Raw genomic sequence first — 13,286 nt, 5'->3', positions numbered from 1 at the left:
AAAACAAAGTGTTTCCTTCAACTGTTTCTCCTCTATACGTAATTGATCTCTAAGACTCCAACTGCTTCTTGGCATCTATACTTGCTGGTCCTAAAATCATAGGAGTTCACATTGACTTTTCAGTGCTTTAAAAACTACCACAGAACTCATTTCAGGTTCAAACACTGATGCCAAAGAGGTTGGCCTAGAGGTAGCCTCTTAAATTCAAGTTGTCAAATTGACTTGAACTTCTACTATACATAAATTCCTTTCTGAGGGGCATAAAAGCACTGTGTTGTCACACTCCATTTGCCAATTCTCAGCATTTTTCTGTGTCCCTGGTAATATTATGATCCATTTCAAGGTTAAGTGATTTGCAAAAAGTGATTTCTGAGCAGGCACAACAAGCCCTATTCATAAAGACTAATATTTAATAATTCTAACTTTTGTAAAAACATCTGTTTTCTTGAGAGCCATGAGTTTTTAAATTATCTTCCTAGTTAACCTTGCCATGGAGAAAGCTTATGTGTAAGTAAAAACTTGAATGCAACAAAATTTATGTAGCATGATTTATTATTTTGCAAACTCACATGTTCCTACTGGTCAATAATATTTCTCAAAACATAATAATGATACGTAAAGGAAAGTAGTATTTCCATGTTAGTTCTGTCCCCAAATATCAATTAAAAGATCATTCATTAATACCCCCTTTTTCTCAAAAGAAACTTTTAGGTCATATATAGAAATACATACAGCAAATAAAAACAGGTGGTAAAAATGGAAGCAAAGAAAAAAATAAAGACCAGAAAATCAGGTGAAGCCACTTAGGAATGACGCTCAAGATCACTTCTGTAAAGCTCTGTTTAGTTGCAGAGGTAGCCCCAAATGTGGGCCTGCACTTTCCAGCAGCCAGGATAAGTTGGGAGATATCAGTTGCCAGATTCATGACATTTTTCTCTGGATTTAAAAAAAAGAAAAAGTTCCCTAAGAAATATAGCTTTTCCCACTGTGACATAGTGGCAGCATCCTTAGCATCATCTCTGCAAGAAAAGCCCTGGACAGATGTGCTGTGGCTGTTTACAGAGCAGCACTGGTGCAGGCTGAGGGCCTGCTGCCAAAGAGGAGGTAGGAAAGGCAGGTGTGCAAGGCAACAGCCAGCATGGTCTTGACCCCTGGAGCTGGCAGTCTGGATTGGTGTAGGTAGATCCTTCCCAGATCGTCGAATACCTAGAAACTAAATGGACTGCCTGTCCTGCGTGTAGGCTAGAGCTTATAAATCCGTCCAAGAGCTGAATTTACCCCACAAGTATTTTGTATCTAAAAAAATTTAAATCCATTGCTCATATATACAATCAGATTGCACATATAAAAATCCAGATTTCTGGCTTCTCTAAAAATCAGGCCTTATAACACTGGGTGCATGATCTCACATTGTAATAACTGGCTGAGCTGAGCACCGGTTGACCCCTTTACAACGGCACACACTTTACACGGCACGAGCTCTCTAGTGCCCTCACACCTGCTTCCCAGCGCCTCACTCATTTATAACACCCACCTGCCCTCGTAGCTCTAACTCAGTCCTTTGCATCACTGGTTTCCTTTCTTTTTGTTTTTTTCTTCCTTCCTTCCTTGCTTCCTCCCTCCCTCCCTCCCTTCCTTCTTTTCTTTCTTTATGGCTAAAGCATTTCCACATATAAAATTTTACAGAGAAGCTCAGTGTACAAAGTAGATAAAAGTAGCACTGTTCTGATAGAAGGACAGAAGCCCTCTGTCTTCCTCCTGTCCACTCATCCCCCGCTTCCCCTCACAGCAGCCACAGACCTTTGTAGATGCCCTTGGGCTTCAGAGAGCACAGGCTGACATCATCGCTCTAAGGGATCTCTTGCAACCAAATTTTCTATGAGAACCACGCTGCAGAGGTGGAAGAGAAATTCTCTGCCAGGAACCTGACATGCAGGAACTGTGTATTATAAGTGAAGGGCAGATCCATGTGTTTCAATGATGAAGGAAGCCTAAGTACGGTTAACATTGTATATGAGAGTTAGAAGCCAGCCCAGATACGTGCCTGAATAAAAGGCCACCCCACTTTCATTGCAAGGCTAACCTGAAAATCTCAGAACTTTTTTGTGTATGTGTGTATATACACATACATATGCACATATATACACATCCATCTGCATACATTCTTTGAATAAAGCTAGATATAATACTTAAGTAGTCAATATGGCCCAGAATGAGTGAGTTTCCTTAAGCATTAATCTGTTTCTTTTCATTAGGTCAATGACAGCATTCAGAGGAGACAGCAAAGTTATGAAATTATTTGCAAAACACATAAAGGTAAGCAAGTTCCTGATGGGAGATAAGTGACCCATAAGGGCTACTCCCAGACCTCAGTCTTTTCCCTTCACCCTTTTCTCCTAGTCTCCCTTAGCAAGTGTTTTCTTTGGTGCCTTCCTTACATGACATATTTAACAACCATTCTGGTTTTCTTTGAATTTCATGCCTCCACATACCTACCCCCCGCCCACCCCACCAACAATAGTCACTCCACCATGCTCCATTCCTATACAGAAGCCGAGGTCTGACCCCTGGATTCTTTGAGGGTTTACTGATTTTCTTGGGAGATGTTCTTCTTTGCCCTGGAAGTTGACCCTAAACGAGGGTAGCTCCATTTGCTTTTTACTTTCTTAACTTTGAAATAAAATGCTCTAAATTGGCCTATGATTGCACTTTCTTAATGACTCTTTCTTGTCTTTATTCTCTTCTGTCTTGCAATAGGTCCAGGAACAGGTAAAATTGCTGGAGAAGCGTGTGGTGCACCTGGGTATAGGAACTCCAGGGAGAATTAAAGAACTTATTAAACAAGGTATGAAAAGAATGCAGTGATACTCTTACCCAGAGCTGGGAGTTTGCCTCGCACCCATGTGAGTCTCAAAAACTGCATTTGGGCTATAGAGAAACCAGACATCTGTGTTCATTCAGAAATTGGCTACAGCCTTTAGTCTCTGAAGCCAAGCAGCAAGTATAATTCAGTAGGGAATGAGGAGGACTGTGGCAAACTGAAGTACATATGCCACCTAAACACATTCAAATTGCAATTGCTATGAGCTGGTTAGTGGATGCGTAACAGCCTCCATTCCACCAATTTGCAGCCTCTGAAATTTATAAAGCTGGATATATTGAGCATTTCCCTCCCACTTAATGGAGTCTTGGTTCCCCAGGACTCCCATTCTGGCTGAGGGCTGATATATAAAACATATTGAAACAAAAATGCCGTTTCTGTGGATGTAATACAGATATTCCGGAATATTTATCCCCAAATGCAGTTCTCTTTTAGTGTTTTACCCAGAAAGTATTCCAGACAACATCGGCCAGTGGATTTTTATAGTTTGTTGACTTTCTCAAAGCCAGTAGCCTAAGAACCTGCTAACCTGCTGCCAGTGATCTTATTACCTGTTCTACCTACCAGACAGATTTAATGATGTGTTTTTAATACTCATTCCCAAATTACTTATTTAATATAGTAATAGAACTTTCTTTTATAACTGTCTGGAGCTATTCCTGGATTATTTTATGTATCTAAAGGTAGTGTATTCATCAATATAGTACTTCAGTATAGAGATGGTCATTTGCCAGGAAGCATGCAAAAGCTAATGCTGGTGTTTTTCTCTAGATGAAAATCATCCAGGGTTAATTGAACCGACTATATGCAGAGTTTGGTGCAAACACAAAGAAGTGACAAATTTGGCAGCCCCTGACAAGGAAGGGAAACAAAGATTTTTGAGTTCCTACTTGTACATAGTGCTATGCTAGACAACCTTACATATGATTTGTCATTTACAGCATCCTTATAGGCTAACATTCTTACTTTTTGAGAGAAAACTGAAGCTCAGAGGGTTAAGGGACCCCTCCCAAGGTCTGTCCGTCCAGCCCTTCCTGTTCCAGAGCCTTTTCCACCTCAAGGAGATCCTGCTCCAGTCAAAGAGCTAAATGTACATACACTGACATTGACAACGTGAAGCAGTAAATGCCAAGAGCCAAACAAGCAGTAGGAAGTGCTACAGGAGCTGCAATGAGAGAGAGATTGTTATGGTGGCCTGAATCTGCAGGGAAGGGTCTTTAATCTTTGAAGTATGCGGTGGATTGAAATCGGCCAGGAGAGTCAGGGAAAGCATCCCTGAATGGGAGAAGAGAGAAGGCAGAGACATGTGGTACATCAAGAGGAGTCAATGAGTAGGCAACACAGTGTTGAGACTAAGAGCCCCTGTTGCAGATTCAGACCCCCAGATTCAAATCCCAGGTCCAGCAACTTAATAGCTTTGTGGCCTTGGCAAGTTATTTAACCTTTCTAAGCCTGTTTCTGTATCCAAATGATAGGGATAGTAATGGTACCTCCCTCAAAGATTGTTATGAAAATAAGATGCCAATAAAGAGCTCAGCACAGTGAGTGTCAGACTCTTAGCGCTCAACAGATACTAGTTATTATTTTTATTAAAGAGTCCAACTTTCTTGCTTAGAGACTTTGTGGGCTGTAGTAGCAGGTGATTCAATTGGAAATAAAGGCAGACTGTGGAGGGAGGACCTCGAACAGTAAGCTGAGGAGTTTGGATTTTTGTCTTGTGGACATAGGAAGGCATTGAAAGTGAAGGAACAGGGCCGGGCGCGGTGGCTCACGCCTGTAATCCTAGCACTCTGGGAGGCCGAGGCAGGAGGATTGCTTGAGTGAGTTCAGGAGTTTGAGGTCGCTGTGAGCTATGATTACACCACTGTACTCTACCCAGGGTGACAAAACGAGATCTGTCTCAAAAGAAAAGAAAAAGAAAGTTAAGGAACAGAAGAGAGGCACCCATAGTCCTGTGGGACAAGATCTGGGAGAGACTGGCTGGGCACCAGCACTCTCAGGTTGGCCCCTGCCTCTCCTACAGCTTTTAGCTAAAGATTCACCTCTTTCCTTACTGGAATCCAGATTTGCTTGTGTGTCACCAGACACCATCATGAAACAGGACCACTCTTCTCTGTACTTAAAAGAGAGAGGAAGAAAGAAAACAAGGCTATCCAGACTATCAAAATTAGAGTTCTACAGAGTTGTGAGAACTCAATGTGAAGGCTTATTTCATGTGGAAAAATCATTTAAGGAGCTGCTGACTTTTTTATAACATTAATGGAAATAACTTTTACTTCTGATTCTGATTGGATGAATGGTTTAATATTCGTTAACCACAGGGTTTAAGCTATATGCAGAGTGTTCATCGGGAATAGTCCCAGTACTCTAGAAACAGAAAATCTAACAAAAGTGGCACCAGTGGCACAAACTCATTTTATGTAGCTGTTTATGACTTAACAAGATGTTTACAGGTTTGATATGTAAGAAGAGTTTCCAGACATCAAAAGATACCCCATGGCATTGGGATCTGTACAATTATGGACAAAATTATGTTGTTTTAATTTGATAATAAGGGGGATTGCCTGCCTATATGTGCCTTGGAAAAATGCAAAAAGGCACAGGGAAGAAAATAAGTCACTTTGAGATAATCTCTTGTTTGTTAACAGTGAATATATTTTCTTTCAGTCCTTTTTTCTAGACATTTATTTGTATTTTTCTTTTTTTTTGCAATTCTATTATGGTAGAATGTGTTGTTTCTAACTTTTTGCTATTATAAATAATACTGCAGTGATCATCTTTGCAAGTGACTATGTTTATGTTTCTGATGTTTTTACTGGAATATATCATAGAAGGAAAATTATTTTATCAAATAGTAAGCATTTTAAAACTCTTATTACATAATGCCCTGTTTCATCCCAGAGAGCCTGGACCTGTTTGCTCTCCCACCAGCAGTTATTTTTAAGGAAAGACTGATTATCAAGCCATTGTCTTTACCATTTTTATTTTAATTTTGCAGAGAGTTTTAAATATGAGACATTTTAATTATATGAAGCCTGAAAAAGTATTTGGGGCGGAGAGGAAAATATTTAATAGCCATGGGGGAAAGCTGACAGGAAGTGCTTTAGGTAGGAGAAGCCTTCCGAGACTGTTTCCAAGTGTGACAGGTGACAGCTTGAAGCAGAGGAAGAACTGACTGTGTGCCCAACTCTGAGACCTCTGAGGATTAATCCCACAATCCCTGAGGTCCTCTCCAGCTTGCACATTGCATAATTGTCTTCTAGATAGATAGGAAAACAGAAGGAATGGAGTCCTTAACTGATTTACCAGCCTCATCAAAGGATAGCTCAATTTGAATAGCGTCCGTTCATCTTAACTTCCTTTTCTGCCTAAAACAAACCACCTAGCTCTGTCCTCATCCTTCTCCCCACTCATCTCCTCAGAGTCTTGCAGACTCCATGGACTCAACTCCTCTGCAGGGCCACTGCCCCAAACTTCAGGATGCAGCCTGTCAAATCCCTGTCAGAAATGAGACTGCACCTTCTGGGCTTCATGAAAGCCGGAGCCTTGGCCAGCGCGTGAGCATTTGAGGAGCTTAGCAAGAGTGGCTGCTCTGTTTTCCTCAGAAGCAGTAATAAGATTAGAAGAAGAGCAGGATTCAGAGTGCTGCATTTGTTTTCCATCAGGGAAGGGCAGGCCTTAACGTGCAGACATTAGTTGCCAGGGGAGAGGACAGCAAATGAGACAAAGAGCAACCAGGAGAATAAAAAATCATTTTAATAAGCTTATGTTGTAAGGTGTTTACTGCATCAACTTTCTTCCTGTCTCTTTCAGGTGGCCTTAATTTGAACCCCTTAAAGTTTCTGGTTTTTGACTGGAACTGGAGAGATCAGAAGTTGAGGAGAATGATGGACATTCCCGAGGTACCGAGTAACCAGCAGTTGCCTTTAATCATTTTTTTTTTCAATTTGAACTTGAGTTCAAACACAGTAATAAAAGTCTTTGACATGGGGCGCCAGCACATTCTAGCTTTTGAAGTGATTTCTATGTTTTAACTCTGAGGTAACACAATTGTGGAGGCCACCTCATCCTTTTACACATAGCTGTGTCCTTTCCTTATGTTTCATAGGAATCAGCTTCATTGCTCATTAAATGACCAGTGGCCTCTCCCTTCTATGCACCACATCTATACTTGACCTTTGAGTCAAGTATAGGATCTGAAGGACTTAGCACTTTTCTGGTGCCTTTCTTTATGGACACACTCATTTTTGCCTTTCATCCTTATATGGCACTTCTGGCTGGGGTCGGGGGAGCGCGGGCACAGACTTGCCTCATTGCCAGCATCTCCACGGTCCCCAAAACCCACTGCCTTGATTCAGAAAGATATTTTGTTTTTGTGTGGTAGGGAAATTTTTTGGCATCTCAGTGGATTAGAATTGAATGATAAAATGCCTTTATGGGTATAACATTAGCTCATTATATATTTATGAAAGTAATCCATTATCTTCATAATGTGAAAAATTGATTTTGCCACCTACCACGTTATCATGGGGCTAATTTTTCAATCTGTCTTAATGCTTCATAGTAGCTGTTAGGGGAAAAAAAGGTTGCCAGTCACCAACCAGGAATAAATCAAAGATGCTTGGAATTACTTCCTCCAAACATACTAAATGTATTCATTTACCACATAGAGCTATATATCCAGAATGACCAAATCTGATTATAATTGATCAATGAGTTATATCAGATATCAGTTCAGGTTAAAAGACAGTTTGCTCAGTTCCCTAAACACACATGCACACTCACACACACAGTCATGTACTCTGTCCCCTGAATTAACAGGTTTTTTAAAAACTGGTTTAATCAATTTGATGTCAGGTACATGAGGCCATATTTGATGACTTCAGTTATTATGTGTTAAATCTGACTAATCTACTAGTTTTCTAATTATAATAATGAGAAACAGTGTCCAAAAAAATCTTGTCACGCATAGTTATTTTTATTATGTTGATGTCATTATCAGCAGTTATCCTAAGGCAATAAAATCCTATATTGAAATATTGCATATAATCTGGGTTACAGAAAGTACACAATAGAGCCATTTAAATAAATAAATAAATTTGCATGGCATTTTATTTTGAATGGCTGCAAAAAAAAGGGCATCTTAATGAAAGTGATATTTTATATGGTACTTCTTTTAATTATACAAATATTTCAACTCTGAATCAAATGCGGGTTAGGACTTTTGCCTTCTCTGATTCTGGCCATAACAGCTGTGTAAATACCAGGGAGTCCAGATGGTTGAATTTATTTACTAAGACCATCTTTGCTTGATCTTAACCTTTTTTTTCCTTCTTTTCTTTTCTCTCATTTAGATAAGAAAGGAGGTGTTTGAACTTCTGGAAATGGGAGTACTCAGTCTGTGCAAATCAGAATCTTTGAAACTGGGCCTTTTCTGAGTCCTATGAAGATTCAATTTCACAGTAGAATTTGCATCTTATTTAGTGACTCTGACACATTGCAAACAGTCAGTAAATATCAGTTTTTAGCTTATTATGTTAACTTCATCACAGGATGCACCACCGGAAATGTTTGATGGGAATTCTTTAACAGAAGTTAATTTTGTCCTTTTGCCAACTGCCTGTATAATAAAGTATCACTGGCTTCTGTGTGATGTTTGTTGAGCAGAGTGAGTTCTCTTTGGCCTTCCAACTGGCCTCTCATGTGACTGTGCAAGAGAAGGGAAAGAATAACTGGGCGACCTTACCTTTGGGAGCCTCAGTCTCACCAGCTGTGAAATGGGACTATCTCACAGAATTGTCAAGGGTTCCATGAGATGGTACATATGGAGCAGATTTGTAAACTGTGAAGCCTGGTCCCAGCAGGAAGGGGGTAAGTGATAGCGGTGGAAAGAGCTGCAAGTGTATGTGGCACTTTGTAAACATATAAAAGACAACAACAGTATAACTACAGCTCTCTTACTCATTTGCTTTTTGTTAACTTTTTGTTTTAAAATAATTTCAGACTTTCAAAAAAGTTGCAAAAATAGTATGGAGAATTCCCATATCCCTTTCCCCTTTCATCCCCAATGTTAACATCTTGTATAACCATAATACAGTTATCAACACAAATAGATCAACATTGGTACAATACAATTAACTACAGACGTTATTTAGGTTTCACCAGTTTTTTCAGCAATGCCTTTTTCTATTCCAGGATCCCACATTGCACTTCATTGTCATGTCTTTGGTTTCCTCAGAATGGTGACAATTCCTCAGTCTTTCGTTGTCTTTCACGACCTTCATACTTTTGAAGAGTTTCATCAGGTATTTTGTATTTGTCTGTAGTTTTCTCATTTGATTGAAGTTACACATTTTTTGGCTAGAATACCACAGAAGTCATATGTCCTTCTGGATACATCATATCAGGGTGTATATAATGTTAATGTGTCTTATTACTTGTGGCGTCAACCTTGATCACCTGGGTAAGGTGGTGTCTGCCAGTTTTCTCCACTATAGAGTTACTGTGTTTCCCTTTGGAATTAATTTCCTTTATCTTGGGGGAGATTCTTTGAAGCTATGCAAATATCTGTTTTTCCTCAAACTTTTGCCCACTAATTTTAGCAACCATTGGTAGTTCTTGCCTGCAACAGTTATTACTGTAGTGACTTTTCTATTTCCCTCATTCCATCAACAATTATTAATTGGAAGTCCTCTGTAAGAAAGACCTGTCCCTTTTCTCCACTTACTTTTTTGTTTAATTAGTTATTTATATCAGTATGGACTCATATATTTTATTTTACTCTGTGTTTATTTTACTCTATGCGTTATAATGCAATAGTATTGTGTTTTATTTTGTTGCTCAAATTCGCTTTTTAAACTCATTTTAAAAATGTTGATCAACTGCCTACTCTGTGCCAAGCACTGTGTTTATAGCTTTCGCTTACATAAAGCCTGGCATGTTTCATCATTGAAATAGTCCTCAAGGAACTATAGACAAAGAAACTGAATCTCAGAAGGGACATGCCCTAGTTTAAGTAATAAAACCAGAAGTCAAACCCAGGTCTTACATATTCATTTCATGACTCTAAGTTGTCTGTTTGGAGACTCAGGCATAACAGCAAACAGATGCCATTACTGGTATATAAAATTCCATATTTGAATTTTGTGAAATTTTAAATGAGCCTGGCAGGCCAGAAAACCAAAATCCAGCAAATCACATGCTCTTGCACACCAGAGACGCGCTTCGTGGGCTGAAAGTCACACACACGGACTCACAGCGGAAAGAGGAATGGATTCCATCCTCCAGGGTCAGGACTAGAACCCAAGAAGTTAAAGGAAAAATAAAAAACAGCCCTACAAAATGAAAATTTATTCAAGCTGTAGCTAAAAACCCTATTATTTTCATCCCTTTAACCCTAAAAAGTGAGATGTTCTTGGCCAGTGGTAAGAAAATGGATCACATACTTTCCCAATACAGGCATTAACTTCCTGTCAAGTGACGTGTCTTAGATTAATCTGAGACATCAAGCATGATTGTATAAGAGGACAGATTTGCAAATTAAGACATCGTAATCTGTGCTGTCAGAATTCAAACTAGTCTGCCAAGCTGCTATTGACTTGCCAAAACCAAAAAATGAGACCATGATGAACGTTATGTGTGTACATAAGCATGTGTGTGTGATTGTACCCCCCACAAATATAACTACTTCCTGATTCTAGGCTCATATTTAGTATATTTTCATCCCAACAGTTAATAGGAAAAGACCATGAAATATAAGGCAACCCCAAATATACAAAATGTCTCATAATGCCTGAAAAGGCGCTCTACACAGTGGTTAAAGAAAAATGAAGGCAGGCACTTAAAAAAAAATCACAATGAAATTTTTAATGATACCACAACACAACAGCTGTTAACAAACTGTCATACTGACACCAATCTAGATCAGTAGTTCCCAAACAGGAGCAATAGAGGCCAGGGATGAGGCTAAATATTCTACAGTCCTACAGGAGAGAGAGCCCTCACAACAAAGAAATATCTGGCCCAAAATGTCAGTAGTGCTGAGGTTGAGGAACCCTGTTCTTGAAATATTGAAAAGCAAAGCAGATAAATATATTTATATACTTAAAGTAGATTTATTTAGAAAAGAGAAATAGGTGAATATAAAAGTACCTATATTATCCAAAATAAATAAAAGTATATTTATAGTGAAATGTATATCTGGCTATCTCTGAAGAATATTGCCCTAGAAATATTTTTACTTACTACCTGTGATGGCTAATTTTAATGTGTTAACTTGACTGGCCACAGGATACCCAGACAGTTGGTCAAACATTATTCTGGGTGTTTCTGTGAGGCTGTTTTTGGATGAGATTAACATTTAAATTGGTGCCCTCCACAGTGTGAGTGGGCCTCACCCTGTCAGTTGAAGGCTGAATAGAACGAAAGGATGACCCTCCCCCTACAGCCCCACCCTAGAGAATTCTGCCTTCTAACTGAAACGTCAGCTCTTCCTGGTTCTGTGGCACCTGTTGGCCTTCAGACTTGAACTGGAACATCAGGTCTGCAGATTTTGGACTTGTCAGTCTCCATAATCATGTGAGCCAATTCCTTATTTTTTTTATATATGTGTGTCTATGTACACACACACACACACACACACACACACACACACACACATATATAATCACATAATCTCCTGTTGGTTGTTCCTCTGGAGACACACACACACACACACACACACACACACACATATATATATAATCACATAATCTCCTGTTGGTTGTTCCTCTGGAGACCCCTACCTGTGAAGCTCCTTTTAGCTTGGGATTTTGGTTAGTTTGGTTTTGTTTTTTTATAAAAAGCCTAAGAAATACTGTTTTTACTGGTTCGTTCCTACAATGACCCTTTTTCTAGGCATTATCTACATAGTATGATCCTACCCAATGCTGGAACAAATACCTGAATCACAAACATACCTGTTATTTTATAGGCCAACCCTGTACATATAATCTAATCTCATAGACTGTTATTGCCTTTGAAACCCAAGCTCTTGACCATGTTTATTTAGTAAAACAAACAGTAGATGATAACGGGACGTGTTTGCTGCCGTCTTCTCAAGGCTGTCTGATAGCAGCAGCCATACTCGTCACCATCGCCAAGTCGGAATCCAATAGCATGCTGGAAATTTCCCACTATTTTACTTATTTTCCAATTTTGCAAGTGGGAAGCTTTGACTCTGAATTGAGAACCTCGTAGTATAAGTATATGCATTTGTTTTGTATTCTTCTAAACTAGGTACATTTGCCAAAGTCATTGCCACCTTTGATACAAAAATAGTCCAGCATGGCTTAATGTTAATAAGTAAAAAGGGATAATTAGAACTCTCACACACTGCCTTATTTTAAAAATTCTAATTCCACATCCTAAATGTCAGTTTTTCAATAAGTATTAACAGCACAGGCCGGGCGCAGTGGCTCACACCTATAATCCTAGCACTCTGGGAGGCTGAGGTGGGAGGATCGCTCGAGGTCGGGAGTTCGAGACCAGCCTGAGCAAGAGCAAGACTCCGTCTCTACTAAAAAAATAGAAAGAAATTAACCAGACAACTAAAAATATATAGAAAAAATTAGCCGGGCATGGTGGCGCATCCCTGTAGTCCCAGCTACTCAGGAGGCTAGGGCAGCAGGATCGCTTGAGCCCAGGAGTTTGAGGTTGCTGTGAGCTAGGCTGACGCCACGGCACTCACTCTAGCCCAGGCAACAGAGTGAGACTCTGTCTCAAAAAAAAAAAAAAAAAAAAAACAGCATAAAGAAAATAATGTTAGTGGATTTCTAACAAGTGAAAACACCCAAAACCAGACCTAATACCATATTGCAGTGTTGAACATTTAATTGATTATCTTCCTCTTCCTTTTTCTTGCCTCATTTGGGTCACTCCAAAGCATGCACTTGGGAGAGGTTAGGAGGAGATGTTTTTAACCTACATTTTCTACTAGAATCCTTTAGGGTGAAAAAAAAATTGGAAGCTGCTGAGATTAGACATCTGTGTTCTGCAGTTCCCTGTTTGCTTCTCCCTTCCTCATTATCACACATAGCAAAGTTAGCTGTAAGCTGAGAGCATTTCTCAACTTAGTTTATATTCATGTTAGGCAACAGACACATTTGAAAAAAAGCTGACAGCCCTAACTTTTATTTTTTGTATTAATCTCCAAGGATCTAGGCAAGTTCCTAAAGATAAATCCATTTTCCCCTCTTCAGGAAGAGCTTGCCTTGAATTAGTCACCAGATCCCAGAAATAGCCCATCATGACTGCTTCCTAGTGTCACCAGATGTTGGTTTTTGCAGACCTTGCTGGGGACTATTCCTCCTAGGCATGGCATTGAGCACAACAGGCTTTTTGAGCATAAATAAAATATACTTAGCAA

The 13,286-nt window shown here is 39.5% G+C and overlaps 1 protein-coding gene across 2 annotated transcripts in view; it reads left to right on the top strand.

Moving 5' to 3' along the window:
* CMSS1 (cms1 ribosomal small subunit homolog) overlaps positions 1-8,534 on the top strand; it is a 344,697-nt gene extending 336,163 nt beyond the window's left edge. For both annotated transcript variants that reach the window (XM_045540408.1, XM_045540409.1), the window contains exons 7-10: positions 2,256-2,316; positions 2,758-2,845; positions 6,695-6,783; positions 8,236-8,534. In XM_045540408.1, the coding sequence (XP_045396364.1) occupies positions 2,256-2,316; positions 2,758-2,845; positions 6,695-6,783; positions 8,236-8,319 (322 nt within the window). In that variant the 3' untranslated portion in view covers positions 8,320-8,534. The remainder of the gene's footprint in view (positions 1-2,255; positions 2,317-2,757; positions 2,846-6,694; positions 6,784-8,235) is intronic.
* The last annotated feature ends 4,752 nt before the right edge of the window (positions 8,535-13,286 follow it).

This window comes from Lemur catta, chromosome 1 (assembly GCF_020740605.2).
Source record: "Lemur catta isolate mLemCat1 chromosome 1, mLemCat1.pri, whole genome shotgun sequence".
Lineage (NCBI taxonomy): Eukaryota > Metazoa > Chordata > Mammalia > Primates > Lemuridae > Lemur > Lemur catta.
This window is presented reverse-complemented; position numbering and strand designations above follow the sequence as displayed.